General features: G+C 24.7%; 1 protein-coding gene across 5 annotated transcripts in view; it reads left to right on the plus strand.

The window, feature by feature from the left end:
• The window catches only part of LOC122511358 (optomotor-blind protein-like), a 158,163-nt gene that overhangs the window by 114,581 nt on the left and 24,221 nt on the right, over positions 1 to 19,361 (plus strand). For all 5 annotated transcript variants that reach the window (XM_043626539.1, XM_043626538.1, XM_043626536.1 and 2 more), the window contains exon 5: positions 19,020 to 19,166. In XM_043626539.1, coding sequence (XP_043482474.1) covers positions 19,020 to 19,166 — 147 coding nt within the window. The remainder of the gene's footprint in view (positions 1 to 19,019; positions 19,167 to 19,361) is intronic.

The following is a 19,361-nucleotide window of genomic DNA, read 5'->3' on the forward strand; positions in this document are numbered from 1 at the left end:
TTCATCAAAAGAACTAAATTATTTTTATAATTTATAAATATTTTTTGCATGAATTTAATTATTTTGTAAAATTTCAAGTAAATTTCTCGAAAGAATTCAATTATTTTCGTAAATAATAAAATTTCTCGACAGAAATCAATTATTTCCATAAATAATAAAATTTTTGTAGAAATTTAAATATTTTCAGAAATAACAAAATTTTTTGCAAAAATTAAATTATTTTAAAAAATAGTACAATTTTTCGTAAGAATTAAATTATTTTATAAATAATAAAATTCCTCTTATGAATTCAATTATTTTGAAAAATTTTAGTAAAATTCTTTTTAAGAATTCAGTTATTTTGAAAAATTTTAATAAAATTCTTGCAAAAAATTGAATTATTTTCTTAAATCAAGAAATACGTTTTTTCGAGAATTCAATTATTTTCAATAATAGACAAATTTTAATAAAATTTCACGAAAGAATTCAACTGATTTCAAAATTTTGATAAATGCACGTATATTTTAAATTATCAGGAAATAAATTTCACTCCTTTTTATCATTATTGAAAAAAATTGAATTGCTTTAATATTTATTTGCAATTTTTAGAATTTTTCCTATATTAGAATTATTCTTATTTGAGGAAATTCTGTTGAAATAAATATAAATTAAATATAAATTTACAGTTCAATTCAAAATCGCTTGAAAAAAATTCTCTTGAAATAAATATTAATTTACAGTATAATTCAAAGTCGATTGAAAAAATTCTGTTGAAATAAACATAGAAAACATAGTATAATTCAGTGACGATTGAAAAAATTCTGTTGAAATAAATATATAAACCGTACAGTAATAATTCAAAGTCGAATGAAAAAATTCTATTGGAATAAATATATAAATTTTACAGTATAGAAAATTAGATGAGTAAGAAAAGAAATTAGTATTCAAAGTCGGAATGTTACAATGTATATGATGCGTTTTAGAAATTAATAATTCAGTGCAAGAATGCTTGAGAGTGGTATTTTCCAAACAATTAATTACAGTATACTTTATACTAAGAACTACAATGTTAGACTTCAGGGCGGGTTGAGAGGAAAAAGAGGGGATAAGTTAAATTAAATATTAAAATCCAAGTCCCTCTTGATTTATTTTTTTCTATACAGGCAATTTACTTTCCACGATCGATAAAATATGAAATATTGAAGTATATACACTTGTTTTCTAAGGAAAGCATCTAATGTTCTCTTTTTTTTTTTCTCGCTATATCGAACCTGATATAAACACGAATCTACACGTAATGCCTCTTTTGAGATACGCTATCGAACTCTATATCAATTTCACACTTTGCTCTCTCTCATGAGCCCTTATGGTATTTCCCATCATCTTTTGAAGCATATTTCCTCGAAATATCGACTGTGAATACGCCTCAAAGAGTTTTCCCGAGGGGCGCGTCTCTTTTGTATAAGATCCGCTGTAAGCAACCAGCTGATTTCCGTTTAACGTTCGCCCTTCTTTTTTTTTCTCTCTTTCCTTTCCTTGGTTTGAGTTTTTACCGCAGAAAAAAATCAAGAAGAAGAAGAAAAAAAAGCCGCACACCCTTCAACGATCTACTTTCCGTCAAGGGAGAAAAAAAAATCGCCTTTTGACTCTCAGAGAGAACGACATTAAAATTTTTTTTTAACGCTCTGTATTTTCTAGTTTCCGAGGAATTAGCCAAGGAATATTTTCAAGTCAAGTTGTGTGTGCTTGGAAAAATTAAGACTTTTCGAAAAAACCGCAAGTCGTTGCTTTGTGGAATTATAGACATGTTTTATTTCCCCTTTTTTGGCACTTATCTTTCTTCCTCCTTGCGGTTCTATTCAAACGAAATTACCCACAAGTGTTTCAAACACTCTTTGTTAATAATTCCTCCTCTCTCCACCGTCCATTAAACAATATGAATTTTTTAATTTAGAAATACTGGGTTTTTTTTATTTTTTAAATTTAGTTTTTTACTCTTTAAATACTCCTCTGCAAATATCTTTGCGAAATTTTTATTTCGATTTCAATTTTTAATTATCAAATTAATTTTCTCTTTCAGCTTCTATTCCATTTCTTTTATTCATTTTCTATTCGATTTATTGAATGAGAATGGTAATGAAAATAAAAATAATAATAACAATTATAATAATAATTATTATTACTATGATTATAATTGTTCTTATTAATATTATGATAATAATAATAATAATGATGATGATGATGATAAAAATATTTAATACCGATATTTGATTGATGAACAATAAAAATTTTGTTTCAGAAGAATTTCAATTAGATAACTGTTTGGTTTAGGATGGAAGATAAAATTTCGTTTGAGAAAGAAATGGTGGCAGTGACAGAGAGACTCATAGGAGTACTTTCCATAAAAAAAGTATCAATAAAAACAATAGAGTGAGGACTTTTAACTGGATTGGGAAGTTTGAAAAATGAGCCTACCTCGAACGTCGATGTAAAACATCATGAATCTTCGTCACCTTGAGGTCAATTGCCTTGTCTGGTCTAGTCGAGATCGTTGACTAAAAGTTAGGCCAAGATTCCACACTACAACTCCGTGGCGGTCCACTTGATTGGCAGCTCTCGTTAACGCTCAAAAAAACTTTCACAAAGAGTCATAAGTTCGATTTTCTTCATCAGGAGTTGAAAAAAAATCTCTTTTTCTCTCTGTGACTTCTTTTTCGAATCAATTTCCAATTTTTCCAGTACTGCTGTTTTTATTATCTTTTTTTAATTTTTACATTTATTTCTGTAATTAATTTTAATTTTTCAATCTTTGTCTCTATTATTTCTATTTTTTATTTTCTTTTTTCGGTAATTTACTTTATTTTTGTATTTTTTTCCTTCTGTTATAATTATTTTCTACACTTTTTTCTATTTTTAACCTTTTCTTCTTCTTCTTCTTCTTCTTCTTCTTCTTCTTCTTCTTCTTCTTCAAAATTCTTCGCAAGAAATCAATTATTTTTAATATTTCAATTAAATTTCTCGAAAGAATTCAATTATTTTCAAAAATTGTAATTAAATTCTTTACAATAATTTAATTATTTTCATAAATAACAAAATTCTTTGCAGGAATTCAATTATTTAAAAAAATAATACAATTTTCTAGATAGAAATTAAATTATTTTTAATTTTATTTCAATAATTTTAATAAAATTTTTCCCAAGAATTCAATTATTTTTATAAATAATACAATTTTTTGGAAAAATTCAATTATTTTCACAAATAATAAAATTCCTCTTATGAATTCAACTATTTTGAAACATTTCTCAAAGAATTCAATTAATTAATTTCCTTTTCATAAATATTAAAATTATTTTTAATACAATTTTAATAAAATTTCTCAAAAAATTCAATTAATTTAAAAAATTTTAATAAAATCCTTCAAAGAAATTCAACTGTTTTCAATAATTTAATTAATTTTGTCATAAATAATAAACTTCGTTGCAGGAATTAAATTATTTCCAAAAATAATAATATTCCTCTTATCAAGATAATTTCCTTAAAAATTATTAATACAAAAAAAAAGAAGAATTTTTGAGAAGAATCGCAATAATTCAATTATTTTTATAAATAATACAAATTTTTGCAGAAATTCAATTATTTTAAAAAATTTTAATTAAATTCATCAAAAGAATTGAATTATTTTTAGAATTTATAAATATTTTTCGCATGAATTCAATTATTTAGGAAAATTTCAAGTAAATGTCTTTAAAGAATTGAATTATTTCCGTAAATAATAAAATTTTTCGCAAAAATTCAATTATTTTCATAAATAATAAAATGTTTTTGTGCAGGAATTCAATTATTTTTAAAAATATTACAATTTTTCGTTGGAATTCAATTATTTAAAAAAATTTAAATTAAATTCATCAAAAGAATTGAATTATTTTTAGAATTTATAAATATTTTTCGCATGAATTCAATTATTTAGGAAAATTTCAAGTCAATGTCTTTAAAGAATTGAATTATTTCCGTAAATAATATAATTTTTCTCAATAATTCAATTACTTTCATAAATAATAAAATTCTTTTGCAGGAATTCAATTATTAAAAAAAATAATACAATTTTTCGTAGGAATTAAATTAATTTTAAAAATTGTAAAGAAATTCTTCTCAAGAATTCAGTTATTTTTATAAATAATACAATTATTCGTAAGAATTCAATTATTTTTAAAAATAATAAAATTCTGCTTATGAATTCAATTATTTAGAACCATTTTAATAAAATTCGAAAAAATTCAAAATTGCATTAATTTTGAATTGCAATTTTTACTATAATTATTAGAATTATTCTCATTTGATGAAAAAATTATTTTTAAATAAATATAAAATTACAGTTTAATTTAACGTCGATTGAAAAAATTTTGTTTAAATAAAGAGAATAAAAAAAAGAATAAAAATTTGGAAAGTATTTAAAAAAATAAAAAAAAATAATTTATGAAAAAATAGAATAAAAGTAGAAAAAAGTATAGCGGACGTATAAATGGAAATTTTGACGAAAGTATTAAAGAATTTTTGAAGAAAAGGAATAAGAGAATAGAATAAAAATAGAAATAAGGGAAACTGTTTATAAACGTTTATAAAAAAAATCGAAAAGAATATTTATAAATATATTTTTTTCGATTGGAAATTTTTTTCGTAAAATTAAAACAAAGAAATGAGACTTAAAGAAATTTCTTTGTGTTAATTTTCCTCTTTTTTTACTTTCACGCCTCTTTCCTTATTTCGTTATCTCTCCTTATGAAATGTAAATTACCCTCTGATTACGTTAATTTTCGTGTTTCATTCTGATATCTCGCTTTTTTTTTGCAGTTTTATATACATGGCAAAATCTTGAAGGAATGATAACGGACTCGGTCAGGATAATTGCGAGTGCAAAGGTTCGACGGCACTTTCTTCTTCTTGTACTTGTTCTTCGTCTTCCTTGAGACGAAGTGCGATTAAGAGGGCGGTAGTCTACCGGAGCGCAAAGAGAGGTGGCAGGGTGGGTCACTTTACTACTATATCGAGTTGGAAGTCCAGAACGGCGTTCTCTCCTATCTCTTCTCTCTTTCCCCTCTTGGCAGTGAACAGCAGCAGCAGAAAAATCCACCCCTTTTTCGAGCGGTCGATACCAGGATGAAACGCCAGTCGACCAACCTTTTCCTCCTCTTTCTCCGACATTCACCTCCTCTACGTCCCACCCCCGACGACGATGTCTCGCCTTTTCTTTCTCGCACCCCCGTTTTTGTATATATATGTATATCTACACATTGAGGGGGTGCAATAAAAGTTTCTCTTCTCTGCCGCTTCCTGCCGAGGTGGCGCCACATTCACCCTGGGTTTTTTTTTTTTTTTTTTTACTTTTTTGCTCCTCACGCCTACGTGTTCGTTCTATACAAACACCCTGTGCTTTGAGTGCGTTCGTGTCGAACTAACTGCATAGTTACTTTATGTACCCGGAGTCTAAGTAATCCACGGACCATCAGCTAACTTCTTAACCCTCAAAGTGAAAAGCCGCCTGCTTCTTCTTCTTCATCTTCTTCTTTTTTTTCCTCGAGATATTGCCTCATAGTTTCTTATAGACGAAAGTAGTCTTTTCTTAACTTTTTCGCTTCTGATATTGTCGCTTTCACTGAGTTAAGTGACGGGAAAAAATTTTAGTCGACGAAAAATGATGCAAACGATAGTTTTCCTTTTATCTTCCACAGGAAGTTTCTTCCTCTTCATTTTTTGTCCAACTGATGGCCTTTTCAAATTCTTTTGTCATTTACTCTCTAAATTTGAATTAATAAAAATATTTACTAATCTGAATTAGTGACTGAATTTTGCTTTTGATTTGAGTAAATTCTATACTAATAAACAGTAATTTTTACTAAATTGAAAATTAAATTATTTTCAAAAATTTTAATGAAATTCTTCAAAAAATTCAATTATTTTCGAAAATTATAATAAAATTCTTTATGAATATTAAATTATTTTTGCATAAATAAGAAAATTCTTTGCAAGCATCTAATTATTTTCAAAAATTTAAATAAAATTCTTCTCAAGAACTCATTTATTTAATTAAATATTACAATTTTTAGAAAGAATTCAATTATTATTTTCTTAAACAATAAAATTTTTCGCCAAAATTCAATGATTTCAATAAATAACAAAATTCTTTGCAAGAATTCAATTATTTTCATAAATAATAAAATTTCTAAAAAATATTTAATTATTTTTATAATTAATAAATATTTTTCGCATGAATTCAATTATTTAAAAAAACTTTAAAGTAAATTTCTTGAAAGAATTCAATTATTTCCGTAAATAATAAAATTTTTTGCCAAAATTCAATTATTTTCATAAATAACAAAATTCTTTGCAAGAATTCAATTATTTTCATAATTATAATAAACTTTTCTCTTATAAATTCAATTATTTTTATAAATAATAAAATTCTTCTTGTAAATTCAATTATTTTTATAGATTAATAAAATTCTTTACCAGAGTTCAATTATTTCGAATATAATTTTAATAAATTTTTTCAAGGGAATTCAATTGTTTTCGTAAATAATAAAATTTTTGCAAAAATTCAATTATTTTGAATAATTTTAAGTAAATTTTTCGAAAGAATTTAAATGTTTCCGTAAATAATAAAATTTTTCGTAGAAATTCAATTATTTTCATAGATAAAAAAATTTTTTGCAGGAATTTAATTATTTTAAATATTACAATTTTTCCGAAAGAATTCAATTATTTTGAAAAATTTCAAGTAAATTTCTCGAAAGAATTCAATTATTTTCGTAAATAATAAAATTTGTCGTAGAAATTCAATTATTTTCATAAATAAAAAAAATATTTGCAGGAATTCAATTATTTTAAACAATTTCAATAATATCCTTCTCAAGATTTCAAATATTTTTATAAATACAATTTTTCGTAAGAATTCAATTATTTTAAAAAATAATAATATTCCTCTTATGAATTCAATTATTTTGAAAAATTTTAATAAAGTTCTTCTTAAGAATTGAATTATTGTGGAAAATTTTGATAAAATTCTTGCAAAAATTAAATTATTTTTATAAATTATAAAACTTTTTTTGTCGAGAATTCAATAATTTTCAATACAGACAAATTAAAATAAAATTTCACAAAAGAATTCAAATAATTTCGAAATTTTGATAAAATCCTTCAAAGAAATTCAATTATTTTCAAGGGATTTGATAAATTTACATATTTTAAATTATCAGGGAATAAATTTCATTTTTTTATCATTATTGAAAATATTATAATTGCAATTTTTAGAATTTTTACTATGTTAGAACTATTCTCATTTTAATTTCTACTACTTAAATTACAAGCATAATTTCTCAATTAAAAAGCAAAAAGTGAGTCACTCTTCATTCATTTTTTTGTCTCAATTTGATATCTGCAGAAAAACTGTGTTAGTAAACATTTTTATTAAAATTTAGAGAATAAAAACCACTTTCTAAATGCAGAAAAAAAAAATTTTACTTGTCATTTTTGATTTTTCGCACTTGGGAATTATTCTTTGTAATTAACTCGTCAGTACTTGAGGAAATTGTATTGAATTTTGCAAAAAGAAAAAAATGAATCGAAAGAAAGGAACGATTTTATTCTGAAGGAAATATCATATTCAGCTTTACGGAAACTTCGAGGCAGTTCACTTATGTGAATGTTCTATTGTTAGTCTCCTCTCTGTTGGACATGACATGTATGCAGAGCTAACTCTGCGGCAACAGTTTCACCGCAACTTGAACAAAACTTGGCTAAAGTTATAGCGAAGCATTTTGGAAATATGCATAACGATGTATAGACTATATATTATTATATAACATATAGGAATATTGCCTCCTGATCCCTATGATTTGCCTCATCATTATTCTCACTACTTGAATCGTTGTTAATCTTCTTCATCAAAAATTTGCTCTTTCGGCATAATTTGTCTAATTTCTCGAAAATCGATTTTTTCGCTGCAAATTTTATCAAATGATTTGCCATTTAATCAATTTTTGATTTAACTAACCAAAAAGTATATTAATAATTGATTTTTCTTCATAAATAGCAAAGTTCTTTGCATAGGAATTTAATTATTCTGAAAATTTTTAACAAAATTCTATGAATGAATTCAATTATTTTCATAATAAATCAATATTTTTTGCAAGAATTTAATTATTTTGAAAAGTTTAAAATTATTTAGAAAATTTTTCCAACAAATTCAATTATTTTCATAATTAATAAATTTTTAACGCAAAAATTCAATTATTTTTGAAAATTATGATTAAATTCTTTCTAATTTAATTAAACTATTTTCATAAATAACAAATTTCTTTGAAAAAATTCAATTATTTTCATAAATAACAAAAATTTTTCGTAAGAATTCAATTATTTTCATAAATAACAAAATTTTTTGCAGAAATTCAATTATTTTAAAAAATAATGTTTCGTAGGAATTAAATTATTTTAAAAAATAATATTTCGTAGGAATTAAATTATTTTCAAAAATTTTAATAAAATTCTTCTCATTAATTCAATTATTTTTATAAATAGTACAATTTTTCGTAGGAATTAAATTACTTTCAAAAATTTTAATAAAATTCTTCTCATTAATTCAATTATTTTTATGAGTAGTACAATTTTTCGTAGGCATTCAATTATTTTCATGAATAAAAAAATTTCTGTTATGAATTCAATTATTTCGAAAATTTTAATAAAATTCTTCTCAAGATTTCAATTATTTTTAAAAATAAAACAATTTTTCGTGGGAATTCAATTACTTTCATAAATAATAAAATTTCTGTTATGAATTTAATTATTTTTGAAAATTTTAATAAAATTTTTCTCAACATTTCAATTATTTTTATAAATAATCCAATTTTTAGTAGAAATTCAATTATTTTCATAATTAATCAATATTTTTTGCAAGAATTCAATTATTTTGAAAAGTAATTCAATTCATCGAAAGAATTCAATTATTTTCATAATTAATAAATTTTTCGCAAAAATTCAATTATTTTCGAAAATTATGATTAAATTGTTTTTAATGTAATTAAGCTATTTTCATAAATAATAAATTTCTTTGCAAAAATTCAATTATTTTCATAATTAACAAACATTTTTCATGGGAATTCTATTATTTTCATAAAAAAACACAATTTTTTGCAGAAATTCAATTATTTTAAAAAATAATATTTCGTAGAAATTAAGTTATTTTCAAAAATTTTAATAAAATTCTTCTCATTAATTCAATTTTTTTTATAAATAGTACAATTTTTCGTAGGAATTTAATTATTTTCATGAATATAAAAAAATTCCTTTTATAAATTTAATTTTTTTGAAAGATTTTAATAAATTTTTTCATTATAGAATTCAAATATTTTGATAATTAACAAATATTTTTCTAAAAAATTCAATTACATTTTCAAATTTTTCAGTCAATCATCTCGAATTCTTTTCATTAATTCAATTTTATTGTCAAAAATAATTAAATTCTTCTTATGAATTCAATTATTTTTATAAGTAATAAAATTCCTCTTATGAATTTAATTTTTTTGAAAAATTGTAATACAATTCTTCTCAAGAATTGAAATATTTTCAAAAATTATTATAAAAAATTTTCTATAATTGTTAAATTATTTTCATAAATAACAAAATACTTCGCAGTAATTCAATTTAGTGCCGCAAAAATTATATTTAAAAATTTATTCTAACTGAAAATTGATTTATTTGGAGCGCTTCACATTCAGTAGTGTATCTTTTTGCGGTTTATTATTAATTTTGAAATATTTCGATTTGTAATTCAATTCTTGTTTCAATTTCTGTTTTTCTAAGGATATCAAATTGAGACAAAAAATGTATCAAAATTGTTGCATCACAACAATTTTTATACATTTTTTGTCTCAATTTGATATCATTAGAAGAACCGTGTTGTGAATGATTATAAAGAATTTTGGTTTTTTTTTCGTTTTTAATATTTATGAATTTTTTTGTCGATTTGTTTAGTAAACGATGACTATATACTTTTGAATTGAATACTGATTGTGAATATTGTCCGCAGTGGAAATGGGTGAAAATTGGACAGACGGCAGTGAAAATAGTCGGTCGTGGACGGACGAATGAGGAAAATGCAAGGAGTGCAAGATCCAGAGGAAGATGGACGCCGGCGTCTATCGGCTCGAAGCCGATCGGTCGTAAAGCACCTTGGGCTCGTGATTCGAAGTAGGTGGGCCTCAGGTAGCAGGACAGATACACCCTGAGATTACTTCGGACAGAGTCATTAGCCGCGTCGGCTTCTGTGTGTGCCTCGAACTCCGCGCTCTCCTTCCTTCGAATCTCTTCTTTTTCCCGGGGTTTGGTTTTATCTGTACGGTCAATTCACGCGGTACATACCGCAGTGTCTCGATTCTCTATATGTGTATGTGCAGACGAGACTCCTTGTGATCCTGGTTCCATTCCGTTGTTCGCCTCCTCCTCCTCCTCCTCCTTCTTCGTCTTCTTCCACCTTCTCCGCCTTCAATTCTCCCCCTTCTTTTCAAATAAATACTCCTCGTTTTCTCTCTCTCTATCTCTCTCGTCGCCACATAGCAAAAGCAAGCAATATAGCGACGCATTTCAGCTGCGCAAGTGCAGATAGCCTCCCGAGAAATACTAATTGCTCCCCGTGTTCGCACATACTTTTCAGATCCAGTCGAGTTATTCGAACATCCGTTATAATTCGATGAGGAGAGAGGACGTGGGGAATCGATGCCAGAACCATTTGCTTTTGATAGGCTAATGACAGACTCCTAGATTAGCCTATCGTCTTTGCTGCTAATTATTTCCTTTGTGCCTCGCCGCAAAGTCAATTCCCCCCGCACGGAGTAATGCTCTTCACCGTGGCGATATTTTATTTATTGCCAAAGAGTTCACGATAATTGGTCTTCTCGACTTTGAATATTGTTTTTTCCCCATTTCGCAAAGAAAAAAAATCTATTTTCGAATTCAATTGGACTTAAAACTAGAGGTTGAAGAATAGTAGAGAGATTTTCAATTTCCGGTGAATTTTCTTTTGAGTACAATAATGTCTTGCTGGATCTTGTTCAAGGCTTGCCACAGGTCATCAGGGAATTCTTAGAAAAGTCAAGAAAAGTAAAATTGATCAGGAAAATCAAGAAAAAGTCAAGGATTTTTGTTAGAAGTATAGTGAAAAAAGTTTAATTTTTCAAATTCATAAGAAAATTCTGAATTTTCATCTTTTTTTTGTTTGATTCATAAACTATATATGAAATTTCCACGAATTCAAACACTAAACTTTCAAATTTTTCTACTTCTCACAATAATTTCTTTTTAAATAACTTCATTCTTGAAAATTTGCAAAAATTCAATTATTTTTATAAATAACAAAAATTTTCCATAGGAATTAAATTATTTTCATATATTTAATAAATATTTTACGCAGAAATTCAATTATTTTGAAATTTTTTTTACAAAATTCTTTGAAAGAATTCAAATACTTTCATAATTAATAAAATACTTCTTATGAATTGAATTTCTTTAGAAAAATTTTAATACAATTCTTCTCAATAATTCAATTACTTTTAAAAATAATACAATTTTTCGTAGGAATTCAATTATTTTCATAAATAATACAATTTTTTGCAAAAATTCAATTCTTTCATAAGTAATAAAATTCCTCTTATGAATTCAATTTTTTTTTGAAAAATTTTAATAAAATTTTTCTCAATAATTCAATTATTTTAAAAAATAATACAATTTTCCGTGGAAATTCAATTACTTTCATTAGTAATACAATTTTTCGTAGAAATTAAATTATTTTCATACATAATAAAATTCCTCTTATGAATTCAATTTTTTTTTTTTTGAAAAATTTTAATAAAAATCTTCTCAATAATTCAATTATTTTTAAAAGTAATACAATTTTTCGTCGGAATTCAATTATTTTCATAAATAATACAATTTTTCGTAAAAATTCAATTATTTTCATGAATAATAAAATTCCTCTTATGAATTCAATTTTTTTTTGAAAAATTTTAATAAAATTTTTAGAAAAAGTTTAATAATTTCCAAAAATTATGAAAAATTTTTTTACAATTGTTAAATTATTTTTATCAATAACAAAATACTTCGCAAGAATTCAATTATATTGAAAAGTTTAAAATTCAACAAAGAAAATGAAATTATTTTTATAAATAACGAAATTTTACGCAGGAATTCAATTATTTTGAAATTTTTTTTACAAAATTCTTCGAAAGTATTCATTTATTTTCATAATTAGTAAATATTTTTCGCAGGAATCCAATTATTTTCAATAATTTTTGCATCAAAAGAATTCAATTATTTTTATAAATGAAATTTTACGCAAATCTTTAATTCTTTTGAAAAATTTTCAATTCTACGAAAGAATTAAATTATTTTTATAAATAACAAAAATTTATTAAAATCTTTTGAAAAAATTGAAGTATTTAAAAATTTGTTGATAAAATTCTCTATGAGAATTGGATTTTAAGAAAATTCAAAAATAAATTTATTTTTCAAGAAATATTCAATTATTTAGTAAATTATTTTTTTTTGTATAATTATATAATTGAGTTCTCGTAGAATTATTTTCTAATAAAAATTAATTTAAAAATAAATTATTTTAGTTAAAATTTTATATAATTGAATACTAAAAGCATTAGGGCGTGAATTTTTAGAAATAATTGAATTTTGAAAAGCTTTCAAATTAAAATCTTTGCGAAAGTTTGAATTTTTCATACTTTTAACTAACAATTCTGTAGAATTATTTTTTTTGGAAAAGTTTAATTAAATTTTTTTTTCAATTTATTCGATGTTATTTTTTCAATTATATTTAATTTTAGAATTTCCGAATAATGGAAATTTTTGCGGTAAAATTGAATTGTAAACAAATGGATTTAAAAATTCTCAAAGAACTTTTTCAAATATTATTAAAAAATAATACATTTATAGAAGAATTTTAGTTAAAAATTGTAGAACCTTTTTTTAGAGTGAATCAGAATATTCTTTAGGATCAGGGAATAAAGTGAAAATTTTGTCTTGCAAATCAGGGAAAAGTCAGGGAAAAAAGAAAATTGAATTTTTGTTTCAATCCTATAACGGCTTTTTAAAAGCTCAGTCAAGGTTTTTTATATCCTGAAAATGTTTTATCGCCTCGGATATATAGTGCTCGTCGAGAGAGAAAGAGAGCGATGATTACTCGTTTTACTTAGAATAAATATAAGGATTTTATGAATGAGGAGCACAACTCGCCATGCGCCTTGGCCATTATCGCCGCATGAAATGGCCGTAATGCAAAACCCTATGGAAAGGCGAAGGAATCGCGCCGGAAGAAACGGACGCTCATAAAAGTACTTTACCCGTGAAACAATGGTCGGCAATTACCCACGCGAAAGCAGCTGAATCCTCCTCCATTGAAATGGTGGTAGCGCATAAATAGATTTATCGGCCCCCGGGCAAAAACATCCGTTTCCTAGAGCAGAATGTCGTCATTGCTTCTCCTCGTCCTCATCGTCGTCGTCGTCGTTTTCGTCGTCCTCTCTCGTAATCTTGTTTTTCGCTTCTGGGCAGTCGCGCAAAACTTTTGCATCACAATACACACCTGGCTATTTTGTTGTTTCTTTCTTCATCGTACATAAACTTGTCTCTTTTCCATCATAAAAACTAATGTCCATCTACTCATTAAAATTCCTCTCTCTTTCTTCTATAGAGAGATTTAAAGTCAACTCCTCGACAATTTATATCCCAGACCACTTGAAATTATTTCTTCGTCTCTTTTTGGTTCATTGAACGAATTTTTCCATTCGGTTCACGAAAATTGTACAAGATCTGAAATTATAGACAAAATTAAATTAATTGTTAAAATTAAAAAAAATTGTTTTTGAAATTTCTAACTAATAATTAATTTTTGATACGAAAATGAATTGTAATTTAAAAGGAACAATTTTCTACATTGTGAAAATAATATGTTAGGAATAATTTTTCTTGATACGAAAATAAATTATTTTATCAGAAAACATTTTTTTTGGTACGAAAATAAATTATTTTCTAAAGGGAACAATTTTTTTGTTACGAAGATTAATTATTTTGTTAGGAACAATTTTTTTGTTATGAAAATAAATTATTTTGTCAACAGCAATTTTTTTGCTACGAAAATGAATTGTCCAAGATCTGAAAGTATAGACAAAATTAATTTGTTAGCTGAAAATAAAAATTGTGTTTGGAATTTCTAACTAATAATTTAATTTCGCTAGTGAAATTTAAAACTGATGTATTTAAAAGAATAGAACTCCTTGAATTGGTGAAATTCATTTTAACTAATGATTAGAAGAAATTGAGATTTTTCGCTTGGGAAATTTGAAATACTCTATTATAAGAAGGTTTTCTGATGAAGAAGAAATGAAATTAAAAAGGATTTAATTTGCTCTCTAGGAGAGTTAAGAGAAAAAAAAGGGCAAAAGGAATCGTTTTCATCAATGAAGTAGATGCTTCGACCACGAGAGTGAAGCCCCATAAATTACAGGAGCCTTTCTGGCGCACGGCAATATCTTTCTCACGAGAGCATTGTATAACATTTTTACAGTGCCTTTGTACCTGGCAAGTATCGTATCTATATTATTACTTGGCCCATTTCTGCGCTTTACTGCTCAGAGCACTTGCACTTCACTACTTTGAATCACGGTAATAAGCAACGTAAGTTCAGTTGCTCGCTTGTAAATAACGTGATTAATTTTTGTTTTACCACATTCTAATCAACTCCCATAAAACTTGTTTATATTTCCTCAATTTTTTTCCCATCTCTGACAAAATTAACCGTTTTTACTCTCGTTTACGATTTTCCCATATATATACTATATATCTCGGGGAATTTTTTATTCTACTCCCACTATCTTGGAGGATTTTTTTACTATCTTTAGTGTAATTATTCTGATTTTTGCTTTTGTATTTTATATTACAAAATACACGCGCGTGAAATTTTTAAGTACATTATTAGTTACTAAACTTTCTTTATAGTGAAAAATTATTATTTTTTCAAAAATATAATTTTTCCAAATATAATTCTTTGAAAAATACAAAAATATGGAAAATAAATATTTTATCAACATTTTTTCAATTAATTAAATTCTTTTGTATTTTATTATAATTGTATTGAAAATAATTGAATTTCGGCGAAGCGCTTTATTATTAATAAAAATAAATAAAAAAAATAATATTTGTAAAAATACAATTTTAATTTGTTTCGAAGAAAATTCTAAGTTTATTTTGAGGCAATTAATTAACATCGTTCTGAAAACAAATTTAATTTTTTTTTAATAATTTTAACAAAATTTCTGAAAATAAATTAATTCTTTCAAGAAATTTTATTTTTGAAAAAAATTGAATTCTTCCAAAAATTTTATTTCTGATAGTAATTTATTGAATTTTTTTTAAAGAAAATTTAATAACAAATTTTAATATTAATTGAATTCCATGAATTAATTTTATTGAAATTGTATTAAAAATAATTGAATTACTCCGAATTATTTTATTATTTATGAAAGAAATTTAATTTCTGTCAAGAATTTAATTATATTTTTGAAAAAAATTAAATTCTTGACAAGAAATGATAGAAAATGACAAAAAATAATTAAAATTATTTTCAAAAATAATTAAATTTTATTGAAGTTTTTAAAAATATTGGAATTTTTTAGAGGAATTTCATTTAAATTGCATTAAAAATTATGAAATCCCAGTGAAAAATTGTATTGAAACCTTCTAAAATAATTGAATTTTGATAAAGATTTGGTATTATTTATGAAAATAATTGAATTCTTGCGAAGAATTTCATTATTTTTGAAAGTAATTGAATTATTGAGATGAATGTTATTAAAATTTAAAAAAAATTGAATTCATAAGAGGAATTTTACAATTTATGAAAATAATTTAATTCCTTCGAAAAATTGTATTATTTATAAAAATAATTGAATTCCTTCGAAAATTGTATTATTTTTTTAAATAATTGAATTATTGAGAAGAATTTTATTAACATTTTTGAAAATAATTGAATTCCTGCGAAGAATTTAATTTCAACTCTTTAAAATAATTGAATTTTATTAGCGAAGAATTTTATTATTTATGAAAATAATTGAATTCTTGCGAAGAATTTTATTAATATTTTTAAAAATAATTGAATTCCTGCGAAGAATTTTACTGAAGCTCTTTAAAATAATTAAAGTTTAGTAAAAACTTTTATTATTTATGAAAATAATTTAATTCTTGCACAAGATTTTGTTAAAATTTATGAAAGTAAAATGTTTTCAATATTTTCGAAAATAATAAATAATATTAAATAATTAAAATACAGTAATATTTAAAAATAATTTTTTAAAGTGAGAAAATCAAATTCTTTGTAATATAAAATTTATTACAATGAAATTTGAAAAAATTTATTATCTTCTCATTTTTTTAAAATTATTTTTGAGAAATCAACTAGTTTCAATAAATTTTTATTACAATTTTTTAAAAACATCAGTTTTTCAGGATTTCTAAATTAAATTTCTAAATTTGAAATTTAATTAATTTAATTATTGAAATTTTAAATATACAAAAATAAGTGATTGATTATTTCTAAAAATTGAAACTATAACTCTACTTATGAATTTTTTTAAATTTTGTGAAAGAAAATTTATATTCAAGTATTTGAATAATTTCATATTTTTTTGAATACTTGGGATATAATTTTCCTATAGGAACAAAAAATTAAAATTTTCTTCTATGAAAATCCTGTTATTGCCAAAATTCTAGGAGAATTAGTTTCACTAAAACACTAATTACTCTATTTACAAATTAACTATGTTAAACCTGACATGAAAATTTGATAGAACAATTTAGAATGGAAAAGAAGATATTCTATACTAAAAGGACATAATATTTCGATTATTATTACTAAATAATAATTTTTGAGTTTGATTATTAGAAAATATGGTGACTGATGGATAATAAGGCGACTTAATATGCGTGGAAGATCACGATCAATCTCTCTCTGTCTCTCTCTCTCTCTGTTTAATGGAATAAGGAAGAGTTTCTCTGATGATCATGAAATCCTGGGTGGCCTGAGAATTCGAAATCTGCCAATCGATCATTCCCTGAGCGGAGCGATACTCGTTGAATAAATTATGCACGTCGTAATGGTGGTCAATCCGGCAGTGGCGGAAATAACTCGACGTGGGGTGCAATTCGCGCTTGCGAATCTATGGGAGGTAGAACTATGGTTTGTACTCGAGGTGATTGTCATGCTCGGTCATTACCATCGTCGAACCACGACGACGACCGCCCATATCTGCATAATACTCTCCGGGCTCTCGCTCTCTCTCTCTCTCTCGCTCTCTACCTTGTGCTCTCTAGACGCCATTTTTCCTCCTTCATTATTCAGGATGCGTTCCTTACTGTGGACGCCTCGAGAAAGAGATATATATTCCTCCTCCAAGGCTCACAAATCTCGTGAAATTCTTTTCCGCGCGCAGAGAAAAATCCTGCTTTCGCTCCACTATTTATTCGCCAGACTCTCGGCTCAAGATTTCCTAAAATGCAGAGATGGAATTAATTTTTTTATTGTTAAAATAGATTATTTTGTTAGGAACAATTTTTTTATTCTGGAAATAATTTATTTTGTCAGGAACAATTTTTTTGTCGAGAAAATAAATTATTTTGTCAGAAACAATTTTTTTTGTTACGAAAAAAAATTATTTTTTGAAAGGAACAATTTTTTTGTTACGCAAATAAATTATTTTCTAAAGGGAACAATTTTTTTGTTACGAAGATTAATTATTTTGTTAGAAACAATTTTTTTGTCAAGAAAATGAATTATTTTGTCAGAAATAATTTTTTTGATACGAAAATGAATTATTTTCTGAAAGGAACAATTTTTTTTGTTACGAAAATAAATTACTTTGTCAGAAACAATTTTTTTGTCAAGAAAATGAATTATTTTGTCAGAAATAATTTTTTTTTTGTTACGAAAATAAATTAAAAAATAAATTATTTTCTGAAAGAAACAATTTTTTTTAATGCGAAAATGAATTGTTATCTAAAAGGAACAATTTTTTTATTGCTAAAATAATTTATTTTGTCAAAAACAATTTTTTTTGTTAAGAAGAAAAATTATTTTCTAAAAGGAACAATTTCTTTTGTTACGAAAATAAATTATTTTCTAAAAGAAACAATTTTTTTTTGTTACGAAAATAAATTATTTTTATCGAAAAAATTTTTTTCGTTAAGAAAAAAAATTATTTTGTTAAGAACAATTTTTTTTACTGAAATAAAAAGCGTTGAAATACTGAAAAGATTGAAAATTGAAAGTATAAATTAAGAAAAAGAAATGAATGCGCAGTAAATATATTTCGTAATTTTTTGGGGTAAAAAAAATATATATGTAAATGAATTTGACATTTTAGTACGAAAACATTTTCAATGTTTCAATTAGCAGCGTTTGATTAATTATCGACTTGTAGTAATTATTGCTCGATGATCCGTGAGCAATAATTTTAATACCAGTCGTTTTTCAAATCCTCGCAGGTGGTAATCAAAACTGTTTTTCATTTCTTTTTCGTAAAAGCGAGTGAGTCACAGGTAATTTTCCTTGCATGCGACAGGTTTTATGATTGATATAGTTTGCACATGATATAGTCAAATAATAATATATTTTTACATTCTCTATTTTCTCTGCAATTTTTTTTTCAATTATAGAATATAGAAAAATTTTTAATTACATTTTTTTGATTTTTTAAACTTTAAATTACATTTTTCGATTTTTTTATATTTTATTTATATTTTATGAATTGACGAAAAGTTTTTAAATACAGAAAAGAAGGATAAAAATTTAAATTATATTACAAAAATTAAAAAATTCTGTTACTTTTTTTCTTTTTAAATTTTTAAAATTGACTATAACGTTGAAAATTGATTTTTTTGATCCACGAAATATAAAACAGTCTGTCCCAATGTATGCTCTGTTCTTTTTGTTTCAGACGATATTGAATTCCATGCACAAATACCAGCCGAGGTTTCATCTCGTCCGGGCCAACGACATCCTAAAGCTCCCATACTCGACGTTCAGGAGTTATGTTTTCAAGGAAACGGAATTCATCGCTGTGACTGCCTACCAAAATGAAAAGGTGAATTTTTCACCCCCTCCGTTTGTTTTCTTTTTTTCCATCTCATTTTTCTTCGAATTTAAAATTTAAATATTTTCAACTGGTAGTGTTTTTTAATCGCAAGAAATTAATTCCTTTTCTTTAATTTTTCTCGTGTTACAGGGGAGAATAAATTAATTTACGTAAATTTCCACTAGCACACGAGAGAGAAATTAA

The sequence above is a fragment of the Leptopilina heterotoma genome, unplaced genomic scaffold (genome assembly GCF_015476425.1).
Source record: "Leptopilina heterotoma isolate Lh14 unplaced genomic scaffold, ASM1547642v1 Lhet_81, whole genome shotgun sequence".
Classification (NCBI taxonomy): Eukaryota; Metazoa; Arthropoda; class Insecta; order Hymenoptera; family Figitidae; genus Leptopilina; species Leptopilina heterotoma.